Raw genomic sequence first — 19,768 nt, 5'->3', positions numbered from 1 at the left:
AAAAATATTAAAATCATTAAAAAAAAAAAAAAAAAAAAAAAAAAACTTTTGAATACCTTCTAAAATTGAACTATTTTTATTCTGCAATTGCTTCAAACCAGAACTTCAAAATATTAATATTGAACAAAAACAAAAGACATCAAAATTGAGACACACTTTAAAAGGAATCTGAAATAAAACAAGTAAACATCAAAACAACATTAAAACTGTGAGAGTTCTAAAACATGTTTTAACAGCAGTATTTATATCCGGTGCTTTTTTTCTTAAATATGGTTGTTTGAATATTCAAAAAGCTTAAAAGCAAAGCAATATTGTTGTAATGATATGGATCAGTATGTTCTGCATAAGTCAGATCTAAAGGGGAACTCAGGTTCAGGTCTTTAGCAATTAATATTTAACAGCTTCATAAACAGCTTTTGGATTGCTGGTGAAACAGGTCATGAATATGGATCAGAGTCTTTTATCTCGGCGTTGGTGGGTTGGTATCTGCCATAAGTCCATTTTTCAACATCAAAACAAAGACTTGTGACGGATACAGGCCAATGAAATTTAACAACGGGAATGAAAATTCATTGGCGCATCCCTCCAAACCTGTATGATGGATCACAAAAGATGTTTAACAAAATAGCGAAACAAAAATACTGAAAGTCATACAGGTTTTGAACAAGCAAATGATGGCCGACGCTTAATTTGTAAGTCGAACTATTACTTTAAGATGGCTAAGATCTGTTCAGGTCAAGGCTGGGATTGATGGCTGTGATCTCAGAGCAAGACGACTTAATCTCGCTCTTAAGGGACGACAGTGTAGGGCTGGTACGGTAGCATCTTCTGCCTGTCATTGATGGCGAAAATCCAGGTAGGTTTCACAAAGCTCAAATTGCCATTTTCCATCAAGGCCTGTAAAAAAAAAAACACACAGAAACGGCAGTAAAAGAAGATGAAAAGGAAGAAAAGACCTTGAGACATTTAATAGAGCGGCAAGAGCTGAAGGCCGAGGGTTTTCATTACTACTTAGAACATCACACGAATGACTCGCGATGAACAGAATCAGATCTACATGTGCTGTCGGCGAAGGCTTCTCAAAGCCTTTCAAATGTGCAGTCTTTTAAAAGCACAACGATATGAAAGAGCCTGCAACTTGAAACAGTCAGGACAACATTTCTGACTAACGCATGAAGCCACTTGTTAGTGGTGTCTGCCAAAGAAAAGCAACGGTGTTTGTCAACACTGGTTCTTTAAATCAATTAACAGAGTCACAAATGGCCATTTGTAGAATAAAAATCTACATTCATGCATAGAAAATGGACTTGTGGCACCTACAAAGCTGAAAAACTCACATCCTCAAACGATTCGTCCCATCCCTCGCTCGTGACGACAAACTGGACCTTCTCGCTCATGTAGTCTTCGACAGCTCTGAGGAATCAAACAGATCAGATAATTTCATCGGTCACGCTCCACCTACAGCCTCTCAAAGGCCCGCAGACGCCAACGCCATTCATCTGAAGCGCTTCAAATGGCTTTACAGATGCTTCACACTTGCAATTATCAATGCACGACTGTCTCGTACCCGTTGAAGGCGATGATGTAGCGCTGAAGTTGCCTTTTCTGGTTGTCAGGGAACTTGCCGTAAAGATAGAAGCGTTTTCCTGTTAGGAAGTCTGAAGGAGCAAAAATAAAGAGGATTTAAAGGTTTAGTTCACTCTTCACAATTCACTCTCCTCCATGGTATCCAAGATGTTCATGTCTTTCTGTCTTCAGTTGCCAATAAATGAAAGTTTTTGAGGAAAACAGTCCAGGATTTTTCTCTATATAATGGACTTCAATGGGGTTGAAGGTCCAAATTGCAGAGCTCTACACGAGCCAAGGATTAAGAGTCTTATCTAGAGAAACCATCGCTCATTTTATTAAAACAATAAACATGTATATACTTTTTAACCACAGATGCACAGATAAGACTCTTAGTCCTCGGCTGGGATCGTGTCGAGTTTTTTGAAGCTGCGCTGAAACTCTGATTTGGACCCCATTGAAGTCCATTATATGGAGAAAAATCCTGGAATGTTTTCCTCAATAATCTAATTTCTTTGCGACTGAAGACAGAAAGACGTGAACATCTTGGAGAGTAAATAACCAGGACATTTTTATTCTGGACGTGAACTAATCCTTTAATATATTGAACACTCAAGACATCCACGTCGAGATGAAGCGGTGAGGCAGACCTGGCAGTTCGGGGATGGGTTTATCCTCCTCTTCCTCAGCATCCGTGTTCTCATCAGTAGAGCCACCGTACAGATCTTCATCTTTCACCTGAACTGTGCTTTCCTTTGCTGCTTTCTTCCTCCTGCTCTCCAGCTCCACCCTAAATCAGTCGAACATAAACACTGGAGTGTTACGCATCTTCTTGACATTCATGGGTTGAGACCAACATAAATTGGAGGACTTTTGTCTTATAGGTATGATTCTGCAGTTGATTATAATGCATCATCAAATTAGATAAAATATTTAATAAACAAGCATACAACGACCTGGCCAATGCATTTGTGTTTATTAAATATTTTAGGTCATTTTTGGCATACACTACCATTCAGATGAATTCGTTTTTTTGAAAGAAATAAATATTTTATTCATTAAATTTATCTAAAAAGATGCTATAAATGCTGTTCTTTTTAAACTTTCCAATCATTAAAAAAAAAAAAACTGCAAAAGGAAAGAAAAAAAAAGCATTACAACTGTTTTCAACATTGATAATAATCAGAAATGTTTCTTGAGTATATTAGAATGATTTCTGAAGATCATGTGACACTGAAGACTGGAGTAATGATGCTGAAAATACAGCTGCACATCACAGAAATATATTACAGTTTAACACATATTCACACAGAAAACAGCTGTTTTAGATTGTAAAAATATTTAAAAATTTTTACTGTATTTTTGATCAAATAAATGCCGCATTGGAAAGACTTTTCAAAAACATTTATAAAAAAATGAATGATAGTATATGTAAAATTTTGTGATGTGCATTCCAATTCTATAGCAATCTGTAGAACTTTGTGCAATTTCACAAACTTTGTGAAAAAAAAATTGTAAGCGCTGTATTGGATTAAAACACTGAAAACCTCTTTGACCCTGATCAATAACTCTTCTTTAGCTGCATTTAAACAACATTTTTCAATCTAAAAACAACTGGGAAAGGAGCACAAACAGGGAACATCAAAGGACAATTGATGACGTATTTATAAAGCAATAAATGTCTTACCTGTTCAGCTCATCTTCAGTGTCCATGCCAGACGCGTCGTCCTCTGTGAGCGGATGCACAACATGAAAAAACATAATAGAAATAGACATTAATTGTATGCACCACAAATTGATCTAAATATGTAAATAATCATGCAGGAAAGCCTGTTACGGATAGTCCAGAAAATGAAATGCTTTACAAATGAAAGGTGCATCAACTCATCTGACTCTTTTCTCTTTTTTAGCTGGAACTTGATAGACAAGAAGCAAAACTAATGAAGCGCAGTCTGACAGCGTAAAAATAGACTCACACAATAAAACATTTGAGACTAAAACAAAACACTCAAAGCTGTCAAATATTAAACCTGTTTAAAATTTAATGCGGGATTATTATAGTTTTATTAACCATAAAAAAGATCAGCTTTAAGTAAAATTTAAAATAAATTAAAGCAATGTTTCTCATTTTCATTTAGTTTAACTTCTTGTATTTTTTAATTTATTTTTTTCGCTTCTCTGTTGTAGTATTTATTACTAATATGTACATCTCAGTCTGTGAGGACTTCTAGTTTTATTTATGTTAACCCATCATGTTCTGCTAAAGCTGAAATGCAAAAAATAAATAAATAAAACTTTATGTACTAAAATAACTACACTAATAAACACAGGCATGTTAATTAACCCCTTAACTGTCAACCCCATTTTTTAAAATAGGCATTAAAGTGCACTATCCAAACTTAAATAGTTGTATTTTATGAACACTTTGGAATATAGACCTAAGGTTGGTCTCTTTTTAAAGAAGAAAATTAGCAGATTTTGGCAAAAGTGGAATTTTTTCAAAAAATTAAAGTTTTAAAAAGTTATAGAAGTTTAAATGTACTGTAAATAAAATGCGCTATATTAATTTTATTATATTTTATTTATTATAAATATTTTACATAACAGGTTTTACTCTAAAATTGGTATAAAATTAAAGCCTTGTGTCTAAATAAGTTATGTTCCAAATTTGAAGTTGATATGAAAAAAATTGAGGTTTCCTGTGAGATTTTATTTGGGGCGTCATACCACAAAACAGCCACTGGGGGCCATCAAAACTCCTTTGAATTTTGTTTAACGATTTTTCCCTAGATTTCTCTGTCAATTTTACTTCAATAATCAAAATAACCACCAAATATGGAATCCTGAGACTCAGACCTTCCCAATGATATGTTTGTTGCCAAGATTATAAAAAGTTTTGATTCTAAAAGACCATAATGCATTTTGTAATATGACACTTGACTCCGCCCACTAAGGGGGGAGGAGACCGCTATAAGATTTTAAAGTACCATTTCCATGGTAGCGCAATGTCCGATTTCAAAATGGTTTTCACAGGATCAATCTTGGGCTTCTAAGCTTTCAAATGATATATAATTTATTATGATAACTAAAAGATTTTATAGAGAAAAAGGACAACAACAAAAAAGAGCGCCAATCGTCCCACAGGTGGGACGGTGACAGTTAAGGGGTATCAAAATTCTCAGTACACTAAAATCTGTGGTTTATTTTTCTGATTTTTCTGTGTATCTGTGGAATTGTTGCTTGCTTTATATCTCTAAATGTTGACATCTCTATTATTAAACAGTATGCCGCTCAGCCCTAATGACGATCATGATAAACAAAACGATTCACCGTTTTCCTCTGAATGGTTTGCATGAACACATCCAGGAGTGCAAGGTTTGCTCTTGCAGCCCCTCAATTTACATAGAAATGAGAAACATGCCCAAGTCTCGTCTGTGCGAATGCTGCGGGCGAGCGTCTAAAGCACTTCCAGCCTCTCCAATCCTACTGCTCTCTTATGGCCCTCCGTTTTTTATTTTTCCTGATTGATTGGAGCGCTGCTTTACACGCACTTCATTAACCCGGCCTCTCCCCCTCTCCAGTCCTCCCTCGTAATCGTGCGACACGCAGCCGGAGTGAAGGGACCCCACGGCAAACGGGTTCAAATGCTAACGATTTTCGATGAGGGCCTGAGCCTCGGGGATGAGTGCAGTTGACAAGACTTACCTGTTCAGGCATGTTCAGCTACAGAAGGTGATGTAGACGCCGACATCAATAAATTGCGCAAAATGGCCATTAATGATCATTGCTGTGTTTACATGCATAATCTTACACTGATTCTGCTTAAGCTGTAAATGCAGAAGGTCATGCAGATGCTCAAAGGCCACTCATTTATAGGAGGAAAGGTCATTAATGGTTTAAGCCAAACAACTAGTTTATCAACCTGCATGTAAACGACTTTATCAACTTCCTGTCTGGCTTTTCAATGCCTCGTGTGCATGTCTGTTTAGGTTTTGATGTCAAAAGTGGAGAAGAGGTTTGCTACAGTGCCGCTTTATTGATTTGTGTGTATTATTGTTAACCAAAATAATTTTTCGTTAATTGAAATAAAGCTGAAAAATATCAATATTAGATGAAAAAACTACTTAAATGTAAATGGAAATTAAAAATGTTACTTTGCCGCTTTATTAAGGTAATTTAGTTTGTTTTTTTAGTAATTTAGTTTAATTTTAGTATTAATTAAAGTGAAATAGAAATATTTTACAAACTAATAAAAATGACAAAAAATATCAAATTACAAATTTTCAGTAATTGAAAATTTTATGTATTTTAGATGAGAATATAATTATTTGTTGAAGAAATTTAAATTTTTACGAAATTTAAAATGTTGTTTTGTATAATATTTTTATTAGTTTTAATTGTTTAATTTTGAGTTATTTTTTTAATAAATTAAGCTAAATAGAAATATTGAACATTTTCATTAATGAAAAACAAATGTAAATCTACATGAAAATAAAAAAAATGACTTAAAAATTAAAATAAATTTTAGTACTTAAACATGAATTTTAAATTGAATTAAAATTTTAGTAATTGAAAAAAGCTGAAAGAATATAAATCTTAGATGAAAAAAATTAATTAAATGTAAACTAAATTAAAATTTTGCATTATTTGAAAAATACTTAAACTTGAATTTTATTATATATATTAACATAAGCTAAATAGAAATATAAAGAAAACTAATTAAAAAAAATCAAAAAACTAAAACTGAACATTTTCATTAATTGAAAAACAAAGAATATAAATATTAGATGAAAAAAAAAGCGACTTTAATGAAAATTATTAAATAAAACATGAATATATATATTTTATGAACATGAATTATATAAATATGAATTAAAATTTTCAGTAATTGAAAAAAACTGAAAGAATATAAATATTAGATGAAAAAAATTAATTAAATGTAAACTAAATTAAAAATGTTGCTTTGGCATTTAGTAGTTTTAATACTTAAACTTGAAATATTTTTTTTATATAAATTAAGCTAAATAGAAATATAAAGAAAACTAATTAAAAAAAATCAAAAAACTAAAACTTAACATTTTCATTAATTGAAAAACTAAAATAATATAAATATTAGATGAAAAAAGCGACTTAAATGAAAATTAATTAAAATAATTTTAGTTATTTTAATACTTAAACTTGAAATACATATATATGAACATGAATTATATAAATATGAATTAAAACTAAATAAAAATATTTAAAACAACTAAAAAAAGACAAAAATTATTGAAACTAAAATGAAAATAAAATTCACAGACATTTAAGCTAATTCTAAATATTATTAAATTCTATAAAAGTATTCAAGTAAATAATAATAAACATTCTTCACAAGAATGTTCAACTCGTTATCCTTCAGCTAGGATTCACAAACCCTTCACCCTTCAGCTACTAGTGTTTTAATAGAAGATAATCATACTCTGTTTCTGTTGTCTTTACCTGGATCTTCAGCATCCGTTGAACCTCCAGAATCCTCCTCTTCTTCCTTAATCACCTGCTTTTTTGGGGTCAGCCGCCTCTTCTCTGGTGTTTTCTAGGGAAGCATGAGAAAATCAATGCTTATGCAACTGATTTCGCTTTAATGCCACTCAGGTGTTTAGAGTCGATGATGCATGACAGGAAGTCAACAAATCTGAGGATGTCGTCTCTATGGCAACAACACGCCGGACCAAGGTTATGATGCTCTTTATATTCACGAATGAAGGGAAGACAGTTCTGCATGTTTCTTGAGATGTGATTCCTGAAACATATACAAAGCAGTTACCGCTTTCTGCGTTTCCTCCTCGCTCTCATCCTGTTCAGCTTCACTCTCCGAACTGGACTCGGCTCGTTTCAGGAGATACCTGGAAAAGACAACGAGAAACAGACCAGACCTGGTGTATTTAAACCATTATAGACACTTTTCTTTCCGGACCTTTACATTTTAAACATTTGCTCTATTAAAGTTGTTCTAAATCTGTGGAAGCTTATTTCCTCCAAGCAGTAAAAAAATTAAAATAATAAAAATAAGTAAATAATAATAATAATAATAATAAATTTATATATATATATATATATATATATATATATAAAAAAAAATATAAAATTATTTTTCAGAATTGCAGTATTAATTGTGAACAAAAAAAAATGTCAGAATAGTAAGATGTAAAGTTTACCTGCAAGTTTATTTCATGCAATTTTGACTTTTTTTCAGCAGAACTGTGATTTATATCTAAGTTCTGAGCGAAAAGTCACAATTGCGAGTTATAAACGCTTAAAATGTAAAAGTTAAAATTTAACTCAATTTAAATATTTTTCAGATGTAAGCTCAAATATTGACCTCAGAATTTCCTCAAAAATGCAATTCGGAGAAAAAAGTTTTATTTTTTTTTCAGATGTAAGCTCAAATATTGATTAAATTTTTAAAAAAATCGGAATTTCCTTTTTAATTTTTTTTTGGAGTTTATATGTGGATTTTGGGTTTTTTTCTTAGAATTATCGAGTTTATATTTTTAAATTTTTGTTGTATTTTATATGTATTAATTGAGAGTTTTAAAAAAAAAAAGAGTCAGAATTGCGAAATAAAAAAAAATGCATCTTTTTTTGTTGAAAAAAAAACCAAAAGGATATATTTTGCAGAATGTCCAAAATGTTCTTTTTCCTTTAAAATAATGGGGATTGTGGCTGCTTTTATAGAGAGATAGTCTTTTAAAATGTGCATGAAAACACAAACAATCAACGTCTGCTTTATCAAGCAGAAGTATTATTGGGAATAAAAGCAAAGTGTGAGCAAAAGGGTTCGAGAAAAGAGTCCTGAGCTGATCCGTGTGTGTGTGTGTGTGTGTGTGTGTGTGTTTGAGAGACGTGTGCGCGGACAGATACACCCTCCTCATCTTCAAAGGAAGTGTCTGCTTTAATTACGCATGGCAGATGCAGCTTTTAAATACAGAATACATAATGTGAGGTGGGCACTCGAAGCAGACACAATGGAGAGCGGCACAGAAGAACACGAGACGAGACGACTGCTAAACAGATAAACACACACAAAACACACTCAGCACTGGGCTTTTATCCAGCAGCACTGTTATGATAATCACTAGGGACGGCCAATATATATACCACAAATAACACACAATATATTCCAGCCTTTTAACAATATATATATATATATATACAGTACAGGTCAAAAGTTTGAAAACATTACTATTTTTAATGTTTTTGAAAGAAGTTTCTTCTGCTCATCAAGCCTGCATTTATTTGATCAAAAATACAGAAAAAAAATTTAAATATTGTGATATATTATTACAATTTAAAATAATTGTTTTTTATTTAAATTTATTATACTTTAAATTATCATTTATTTCTGTGATGCAAAGCTGAATTTTTAGGATCATTATCACATGATCCTTTAGAAATCATTCTAATATGATGATTCATTATCAAAGTTGGAAACAGTTCTGCTGCTTAATATTTTTTCAGAACATGTGATACTTTTTTAGGGATACTTTGATGAATAAAAAAAAAAGAAAAAAAAAAAAGAAGCTATGTTTTTAAAATATAAATATTTTGTAATAACAGTATACACTTCTGGTCAGTAATTTTTTTTCTTTCTTTTTTTTTTTTAAATAAAATCAATACTTTTATTCAGCAAGGATGTGTTAAATTGATAAAAATTGATAGTAGAGAAAATATATTATTAGAATATATATTATTAGAATTTTTATTTTTTTATTTTGAATAAATGCAGTTCTTTTTAACCTTTTATTCATCAAATATATTAGACAGCAGAACTGTTTCCAACACTCATAATAAATCAGAATATTAGAATGATTTCTAAATGATCATGTGATAGACTGGATGTTACATGTGACACTGAAGGCTGGAGTAATGATGCTGAAATTCAGCTTTGCATCACAGGAATAAATATATTTTTTAAAGTATATTCAAATAGAAAACTATTATTTTAAGTTGTAATAATATTTCACCGATATTACTGTTTTTTCTGTATTTTTGATCAAATAAATGCAGGCTTGATGAGCAGAAGAGACTTCTTTCAAAAACATTAAAAATAGTAATGTTTCCAAACTTTTGACCTGTACTGTATATTTTAATTCTCGATCAGCCGCCAATAATGACAGAACAGAAATGAGAACTTCGTGCTCACGGTTTGGAGGAAATCTTCTTCTTTGTTTTGTGGCAGTCCATCACCCACTCCTTCCTGACGATGACGCCTCCGGCTGCTTTCACCTGACTGTATTTGGGCGTGTTGGCGAACGCACAGCTGCAGGACAGACACAAAAGCTCTGAACAAACCCGAGGCGGTTCTGAACGCTGAATCCTGTCGTGAGGCTCTGAACGCTTCCTTACATGAGGTGCGTGGAGTCCGGCGTCCAGTCGGGTCGGTATCGGGCTCCCATGGCCAGCGCTTTGTCCCGCAGCTCTCCGCGGAAGGGGTTCTGGAAGCCGCTCAGGACAAACACCACTCCCTCCAGGATGCGATTAAAAGGCACCGGTTCTGCAGACTTGGCTTTCAATTTGGGTTTGGGCTCTGGCTTGGGTTTAGGACCCTCTCGCTTGTCTGATGATGTGTTCTGGGCTGGAGATGCTGCAAATTTAAGAAGCGCGATAAGAAATCAGTCGCATCTACAGTGGAAACACTCTGAGCAGTGGTTTTCAAGATGACTTAAAATCATCATTGTAAAAAGCTTAAACAACTAAAAGTATTCCATCAGTTGGTCTGCAGTGAATGGGTGCCGTCAGAATGAGAGTCTGATAAAAACATCACAAGTAATCCACAGCACTCCAGTCCATCAGTGAACATCTGGAGAAGACAAAAGATGAAACACATCCAGCATTAAGATGTTTTTAACTCAAATACATAGAGTCCATAATCCATAATAACCACTTCCTGCCAGTGAAAAAGTGTTCCATCTGCTGTTGTCTCTCACATCAAAATCCAGACAATATTTGTTTAGAGCTGTTTAAACAAAACGCTGCTTGATCGGTGCAGATTTCTCTCCTGATTCACACCAGAACACTTTTTCACTGGAGGAAGTGTTATTATGGATTATAGACTCTATGTATTTGAGTTAAAAACGTCTTAAAGGGATAGTTCACCCAAAAAATGAAACTGACCCCATGATTTACTCACCCTCAAGCCATCCTACTGTAGGTGTATATGAATGTTCTGGCTCTTCCAAGCTTTATAATGGCAGTGAATGGGTGTTATTTTTTTTTAGACTGTAAAAGAAGTAGTATAATGTGGTTCATTCATTCATCATAAAGTGTAGTGTACGGCTCGTCTCCTGTGGGTGAATAAAGGCATCCTGTCGCTCCTGAAGAGAACCAATGTGTTTTTGTAAGAATATCTAATGAGTAGTATCTATTTGTTTTTGTGTGAATATTGATATTTAGAGCTTAGTAGAGAGTAATAAAGTTTCAGCTGTCTGGAATTAGAAGCACAAAACGAAGATTTGTAAAGAAATATGTGGGAGAATTTCGATATAAGACTAGAGGAGACTAAAGCAAGGAAACTTTGCTACCTTTGCTCCTGTAAACAAACGCTGGTTCTCGAGAGACAAGCATATTCTCACCGGAGCTTATGCTACACATGAACATGCTTCAGGAGGCCTTTATCCCCCCAGAGCACTTTTTATGATGGATGGATGCGCTTTATTGGACTTCTTTTAGACTATTGAAAAATAACACCTATTTACTGCCATTATAAAGCTTGGAAGAGCCAGGATATTTTTTAATATAACTCTGATTGGATTCGTCTGATGTACTGGAGTGCTGTGGATTATTGTGATGTTTTTATCAGACTCTCATTCTGACGGCACCCATTCACTGCAGAGCAAGTGATGCAATGCTACATTTCTCCAAATCTGATGACACTCCTAGTTTCTGAGAACCACTGAGTTAATGTGTTCGGTGAATATGAATCGATCTCTTCATTCACCGCTGGTGACGGGACTCGCAGTTGCTCCGCTTCTTGCTTTAGACTTCGGTGTGGCAGGCTTCGCCTCTGAAGAACCAGATGAACTGGGCTTTTTGGGCGGCGGACCGGCGGCGTCTTCACTGAACTCAAACTTCCTCTTCACAGGAGCCTATAAGAAACAAACTATTAGTTTTTAGTTTGACCGTCACAGCATCCTCATCCTCTTGTGCACAGAAAAAAGTCTTACAAGTTTGACGCAACATTTTTATTTCTGAGTGAACGGTTTCTCCTCAACATTCAAGCGCTTAAAATTTTTCAAAAGAACAGCGTTTATTTGAAATAGAAATCTTTTGTAACATTATAAATGTCTTTACTGACACTTTTGATCAATTGAATGCATCTTTAATGAATAAAAGTATTAATTTCTTTAATTTCTTGAGAAATAAGCGCAGGTGGGTACCTGTTGTGAGCTGCTGGAAGACGACGGTGCGGACGAACCTTCAGAGTTCAGCGCAGCAGCAGCATAACTCCACCTTTCGTTCTGAGGAGACACTGATAGAAACAAGGCAGAGAGAGAAATAAAATAACTCTATATTGATTACATTCACCTCTGTGTACAATATTAACACTCTCTAAACGTGGATCAAAATGTGGCATTGGCAGAAAAACAAAACTTTGATAATTTTTGGAAGTGACTAGATAATTTTAGACCATGTGCACAAAATATAGCAGCAAAAGCAGCCCTGCAACTTGAAAATAATTCTGCTGATTTGCAAAAATGGCCTAATGTGACCTAATTTGATGACACTTAGTTCCAAAATAAAAAAAACTTTCCATCACATATCTTTTCACAAAATAAGTTTTTCAGATTATACATATGTATCAGCTTTAAAGCACTTGTCAAATGTCAAAAGTTTACTTTTAATGACAAAAATAAGTATTTAAAATGTATTATTTAACTTAAAGGAGTGGAAAAATATGTTCAAATACTCAATTTAAAGCCAAAGAACTTTACAAAATAAGCATTTTTCAACAAATCTGTTATTTTTTGTCTGTTTGGATGCAGTGAACCCAGTGTTACCGGCCATAATTCTAACAATGAGAGTTGATCAGATAGTTGTAATCTGGCTCAGATTCAGTCAGGAATCACGTTTTTAAGGTTTTTCTGTTGTTTAAGGAAGAATACAAAACTAATTCAACACACAAATGATTCTCAAAATCAAAAATGCTACTGAACGCATCATATTTAGAGAGAAAGTGTGACGTGAAACTGCACAACAGACGGTATTTCTGTAATCAGTAAGAAACGAGTGTTGGATTTCATTCAGCAGATATGATGCAGTGTGTAATTATGATCAGTGGTAAATATGGATGTAACGATTCACTGAAGTCACGATTCGATTCACGATTTAAAATAAAAGAAGTTATTTAAGACAAATTATAAATTAAATGTGTCCTTTTATTACTGCTAGGACATAATGCTGCACGTTTCTTTGTGAAATTGAAATATAACACTCTAATAATATATTAATATAGCACTTGTATATTATTGCTCTTTTGTTGGTTTTGATTGCTTCTGTTGTATTCATTTGTAAGTGGCTTTGGATAAAAGCATCTGCTAAATAACAAAATTGAAATATAATGTAAATGTACATAACAAAACTAAACTGAAATTTTAAAACAAGCCCCAAATAAAATAAATAAGTTACACAAATAAAAGAAGTTTCGATTTTCTCATTATTTTTTTTAACAAACTGAGATTGAAGACATTATACAGTGAATGAAAAGGTGTCCAAATCGTTTTCATCATAATGATCCAAACAAAGATGCTGAACACATATGAAACATGAGCAGGTTTTTAATCATAAAATTAAGGTCGGTAGAATTTTAGAAATTTTGAAAGCAAAAACAGAATAGTTTGACTTTCAGTTTTGTGAAACTGTACTACAAAAAAGATCTGCAGGAAACAGGAAACAGCAGACCGAGCATGAAACGAGACGCATATTCCACTCTCGGAGGCCAGCAGTGGGAGCTTAAAAGCGTTTCCTTGGTTACCTGCTGTAAAACAACGCACTTAGAACGAACCTGAGTCAGCAGGTGGAGCTTAAAGCGGGTTTTCCTTGGTTACCGCCGTAAACAAAGCACACTTATGAACACTGCAGCAGGTGGAGCTATAAAGCGTTTCCTTGGCTATTCCCGCCGTAAACAAAGCACTTATGAACACCGCAGCAGGTGGAGCTTTTAAAGCTCGGTTTCCTTGGTTACCGCTGGTAAACAAAGCACTTCATGAACACCGCAGCAGGTGGAGCTAAAGCCGTTTCCTTGGTACCGCCGTAAAACGAAGCACTTATGAACACCGCAGCTGGTGGAGCTTAAAGCGTTTCCTTGGTTACCGCCGTAAACAAGCACTTATAAAGACACCGCAGCAGGTGGAGCTTAATGCGTTTCCTGGGTTACCGACTGTAATAAAAGCACTATGAACACCGCAGCAGGTGGAGCTTAATGCGTTTCCTTTGGTGTAACGCTGTAAAACCAAGCACTTATGAGAACACCGCAGCAGTGGAGCTTTAATGCGTTTTTCCTTGGTTACCGCTGTAAACAAAGCACTTATGAACACCGCCGTCAGGTGGAGCTTAAAGCGTTCCCTTTGGTACCGCTGTAAACAGAGCACACTGAACACCGCAGCAGGTGGAGCTTAAAGCGTTTCCTTGGTTACCGCTGTAAACAGAGCACTTATGAACACCGCAGCAGGTGGAGCTTAAAAGCGTTTCCTGGGTTACCGCTGTAAACAAAGCGACTTATGAACACCGCAGCAGGTGGAGTCTTAAAGCGTTTCCCTTCCTTGGTTACCGCTGTAAACAAAGCACTTATGAACACCGCAAGCAGGTGGAGCTTAAAGCGGCGTTCCTTGGTTACCGCTGTAAACAAAGCACTTATGAACACCGCAGCAGGTGGAGCTAAAGCGTTTCCTTGCTACCGCGTGTAAACAAAGCACTTTATGCACACCGCAGCAGGTGGAGCTTAAAGCGTTTCCTTGTTACCGCTGTAAACAAAGCACTTATGAACACCGCAGCAGGTGGGAGCTTAAAGCGTTTCCTGGTTACCGCCGTAAACAAAGCACTATATGAACACCGCAGCAGGTGGAGCTTAAAGCGTTTCCTGTAATGTACTGGTTACACTTAGAACATCTGGCAGCCTGTTGCTGCCGCTGTAAACACAGAGCAACGTATGAACACCGCAGCAGGTGGAGCTTAATGCGTTTCCCTTGGTTGTATTTGAGCTGGTGAAACCAGAGCAACTATAGACCCAACTTTTCTCACAGCAGCAGGTGGAGCTTAATGCCGTTTCCGTTGGTTAACCGCTGTAAACACAAAGACAACTTATGAACACAGTCCGCAGCAGGTGGAGCTTAAAGGCTTTTCCGTGGTGGGTTACCGCTGTAAACAAAGCACTTATGAAACACCGCAAGCAGGTGGAGCTTAAAGCGTTTTCCTGGTTTACCGCTGTGACACAGAGCACTATGAACACCGCAGCAGGTGGAGCTTAAAGCGTTTCCTTGGGATTACCTGCTGTAAAACAGAGCACTCTATGAACACCGCAGCAGGTGGAGCTTAAAGAGTTTCCTTGGTTAACCATGCTGTAAACAGAGCACGTAGAAACACCGCAGCATGTGGAGCTTAAAGCGGTTTCCGATGGTTACCGCTGTTAACAAAAAACAAAGCACTTATGAACAGAACCCGCAGCAGGTGGAGCTACCTAAAGCGTTTTTCCTTGGTTTAACCAGCTGTAAAACAAGAGCACTTATGAACACCGCAGCAGGGGGAGCTTTAAAGTTTCCGTTTCCTTGGTTACCGCTGGAAACATATAGTACTTATGAACACCGCAGCAGGTGGAGCTTATATGCGTGTTCTTGGTTACCCGCTGTAAACCAGAGCACTTATGGAACACGCAGCAGGTGGAGCGTAATGCGTTTCCTTGGTTACCGGCTGTAAAACAGAGCACCTTAGAAAAACACCGAGCAGCAGGCTGGAGCTTAAATGCGTTTTTCCTGTGGTTACCGCTGTAAGCAGAGCACTTATGAACACCGCAGCTAGGTGGAGCTTAATGCGTTTCCTTGGTTAAACTGTGTAAAAAGAGCACTTATGAACACTGTGCAGCAGGTTGGAGCGTTAAGCGTTTCCTTGGTTAACGCTGTAAACAAAGCACTTATGAACAACGCAGCAGGTGGAGCTTAATGCGTTTACGTGGTTACCGCTGCTAAACAAAGCACGTCTGAACACAGCAGCAGGTGGCGCTTATAGTCGCGCTTAGCCCTTGGTTACCGCGTAACAAAAGCACTTATGAAAACAACGCAGCAGGTGGAGCCTTAAACGCTTTCCGTGGTTACCGCGTTAAACAAAGCACTTATGAACACCGCAGGAGGTGGAGCTTCTAAAGCGTTTCCGCTGTGGTATAACGCTGTAAACACAGACTTATGAACACCGCAGCAGGTGGAGCTTAAAAGCGTTTCCATTGGTTACCGCTGTACACAAAGCACTTATGAACAATGCAGCAGGTGGAGCGTAAAGCGTTCCCCGTTGGTTACCGCTGTAAACAAAGATGCTGAACACACGCAGCAGGTGTGGTAGCTTAAAGCTTTTCCTTGGTTTACCGCTGTAAACAAAGCCACGTATGAACACCGCAGCAGTGGAGCTTGAAAGCCGTTTCCTGGTTACCGCTGTAAAACCAAAGCGGCGCTGTGCAGCGCTGCACTTATGAACTTTAATATGCATTATACAGAGACAAGATGAAAAGAAAAAAAATACCCTCTAAACTTTTCTAAAGACAGTTAGTTCCCCTCAAACATGCATTCATATGACCATAAATGAATCACGAGTTGTTTAGCATCTCAACCGATTTGAATCCGTCACTTATTTAAATCGATTTTAATCCATCTCAACTGGTAATCCATTACAATCTGGTTTCATTACACAACAGTGTCCATTAATCCTGGAAGTGACGTTTACCCTTGAGTTCCTGTTGCTGGTTTTTTAGCAGCGCTGTCTCTGCCGAAGAAAGGCTTCCCGGCTGGATTTCAGAGCCAGAGGAAAGGGGATTCGTCTATGACTCTGAAACGGACCCCAGTTTAGTGAGGTTCTAGTCAGGAGAGAGCGAACAGATGTGAGCAGACTCACGCAGTCAAACAGCAGGACTGTCCGGAGGAGGCAAGCACCTACCGGAGTAAGTCGAGCCGGGTGCACATCGTCAGCGTCCGTAGGGCGAGAGTGCAGCTTTATGAACAGCGACTCTACATCGCTAGAGACTGAAGAACAGACACCTCAGTAAAGACCTCGCTCACACACAGGAGAGCTGAACGGGTGTATGTGTCTGGAGGGTCTATCGAGTGCGTGTACCGGGGATCACCTTGCATGTACGGTCTGACTTGCCACACTTGGATCTTCACACCATGTCCCACTTCTCCCTGCGCCCGTGGCCTTCATTCAGCTGGCTCGGCACGAAGAATGCGCACGCGGTTTGTCGTTTCGTGAGTTGCGCGTTTTACGGGCTCTCTTGGGGCGAACATGAAGGACGACGTGACCAGCAGAACCTACAACACCCGAGAGAATGCAATCAACAGCGCTGAAAATGACACGTTATTTCAGAGTCTGGAAAATAATGAATACACAAGATTTTAAAATGGGAAAACAGAAAAAAAATAGGTGTAGGGTATGGAAAAGACTATTTGACAGCAATGTACAGCCATAACAAAAAATACTGATATATATATATATATATATATTATAATAGTATATATGTGCATGGATTATTACACAATATCGAATGTTCTTTGAGGACAAAGCAAAAGCAATCATTTTTAAACTGTTTGAACGCTTGCTATAAGTTGTGTAACTTTATAGACTCACCTCAAAGTTTTGGTCTTTGACTGACGTGGAATGGTATATGTAGAACAACAAGTGAACCACACATGAAAAGCAGAGTGCCTTAATTTCCAATGTCTATGCTGTGAATTTGCTCTTCCTTTTTCCAACTAGAGAAAACAAGACAGCACAAAGGTTAACATTTAAATAATAATAATTCATGAAGTTAATGTGTATTAAAAATTAATAATATAATACAAATGATTATTTATTTTTATAAAAAAAAATATTAAAAAGTGTTATATTTGTGTTTTTAAAAATATAAAAATTATGTGTATTAAAATATTAATTTATAAAATAGACACTATTGTTTTTTACATTTTTGGTTTTTAAACTAATTAAAAGAAAATAAAATTATTGTAGTAAAATAAATATAACAATAACAATTTTTTATTCTTTTAATATTTCACCTAAAATATTTACAAATTGTGTTTAAAAATGCGATTCGAAATTATGTTGTAGTAAAAAATAAATAAATAAACTATTTTTTTTTTAAATTTATGAGTATATAACATTTCGCACACATTGGTTTATTTTTTAAATACAAATTATGTGTATGAAATAACTAATATATAAACTAACACAAATTGTTATTTACTATTAAAAATGTTTGAATTGTTTTAAAAAATATAAAAAATTATGTGTATTAAAATACATATATAAATACATTTTGTTGTATTTTTAAAAATATTTTTTACTTTTTTTAAAAATTAAAAAAATGTTAAAAAAATAAATATATAAATAACACTTAAAATATTTTATTTTTTTAAATATGTATATTTACAAAAAAAAAAAAACGTAAAAAATTTTCCTTACAAAAATGCACAAATAAAATATGAATAGTAAGAAATCAAAAACGTCAAACCTGAAGATGAACTGAAACGTGCTTCTCTGGCAGGGCTCCGCAGCTTTCCATTTCCCTGTTCGGGAAGTCGGAGCTCAGGGAGGCTCTCCGCACTTCATGAGGGAGAGTCTGTGCAGAAAGAACCGATTCAGTTGATTCAGATCGATTAACAAAACACATACATAAAACACACACAAGAGCTGTTATATCGTCTAGTAAGATCTGCTGTTAGACATAGTGTGTGATTCTTAAATGTTTAAAACAGAGTCCTCTCATTTAAACAAAAGCATTAAAACAGACCTGGAGTTTGATTCATGTTCAGTGAATCAATTCACAAAAACTTGAATTGTAAAGTGGCCTTGAGCTTTTGCAAAGCCACTAAATCTTATTATTGACTGTTATTAAATATAACAACTTACATTGTCCTCACTGCTGCATGACACCACATGCTTGAGTTTGATCTCAGGCATGTTCCTCACACTAAACACTTGCTTCTGGTCTCATAAAACCTGAAAACACTGTACAACAAAGGGATATTATTTAATTAACAGTAAAAAATTATCAAAATATGTACCTGAAAGCCTGCATAACACTTTATGATCTATAATAAAAACAAGTGTTTCAATTCATTGCCATGGGCACTGTTCACACCAACACTTTCCACTTGATTATGATTGCTGGATAAGGAGTTTTTACAAAAAATACGCAAACAAACAAAACATTCTGGATTCAGACTTGATTCGCTAATGAGTCATTTACAATCGATCTGGCGAATCGACTCAAAAGAACGATTCGGTCCACAGATCAGGACGTCCACATCACTAGCACTTCATGACAAGTTTTACATTAGGAGACTCGATTTAATGAAATCAAGAACACTGTAACCGAAGTCCGGAGCACGAAAAGCGCTTTCTGTGCTTTAGTGTAATCTGTGAAGAGACGCGCACAACACACATCGAGCTCCCATTCTCAGAGCACACAAACACGTGACATCACTTCCGCCCGCCGCCCGAATCAGAGCGACCGCTTCTCAGGAAATCACAGCCACAACTCGCTAGACTGACATAATAAAAGGTTCCTTTAGCGTCTTATAATAAAGAGGCGTACAAATCACATTTTTTTAATTTAACCATTTTATTTATTTTATTTTATTAACGTTATTATAATATATCCAAGTTATATGTTATTATCATAAAATATATATTGTGTGTTAATTTGAAGTGAATTGATTTATTGTGTTCAGTGATCTGCAAATAAAACACACATAATGATTTAATGTCTGTTTAGTGATTATTTACTCATTTGATGCAATAAAGTCAGTTATTAGTAATGTTCCAGGTTTTGTTTCTTTGCAAAAAAGATTTAAGACTCGAGAGATTAGTTTCAATTAAAATTTTATTCAGGATGGAGAGCCCAATTAAAATTACAGCTCTAAAAATAATATTTATTACTTTCTATTCACTTGTACTTTTTGTGCATGCATAA

The 19,768-nt window shown here is 35.5% G+C and overlaps 1 protein-coding gene across 1 annotated transcript; it reads right to left on the bottom strand.

Annotated features, from left to right (window-relative positions):
- Positions 1–60: 60 nt before the first annotated feature.
- On the bottom strand, positions 61–19,228 carry LOC109105499 (DNA repair protein XRCC1-like). Its single transcript, XM_042773329.1, has 16 exons — positions 19,169–19,228; positions 18,696–18,801; positions 18,305–18,396; positions 17,018–17,108; positions 16,738–16,823; positions 11,982–12,110; positions 11,543–11,690; positions 9,952–10,189; positions 9,749–9,865; positions 7,370–7,448; positions 7,045–7,138; positions 3,254–3,296; positions 2,217–2,356; positions 1,568–1,658; positions 1,338–1,413; positions 61–897 (listed from the first exon to the last, which is right to left on the bottom strand). The coding sequence occupies exons 2-16, from the start codon at positions 18,751–18,753 to the stop codon at positions 790–792; spliced, it is 1,590 nt and encodes a 529-aa protein (XP_042629263.1). The 5' UTR covers positions 18,754–18,801; positions 19,169–19,228; the 3' UTR covers positions 61–789.
- Positions 19,229–19,768: the final 540 nt, after the last annotated feature.

The sequence above is a fragment of the Cyprinus carpio genome, chromosome A16 (genome assembly GCF_018340385.1).
Source record: "Cyprinus carpio isolate SPL01 chromosome A16, ASM1834038v1, whole genome shotgun sequence".
Classification (NCBI taxonomy): domain Eukaryota; kingdom Metazoa; phylum Chordata; class Actinopteri; order Cypriniformes; family Cyprinidae; genus Cyprinus; species Cyprinus carpio.
Note: the sequence above shows the minus strand (reverse complement) of the source record. Positions and strands in the feature narration are given on the sequence as shown.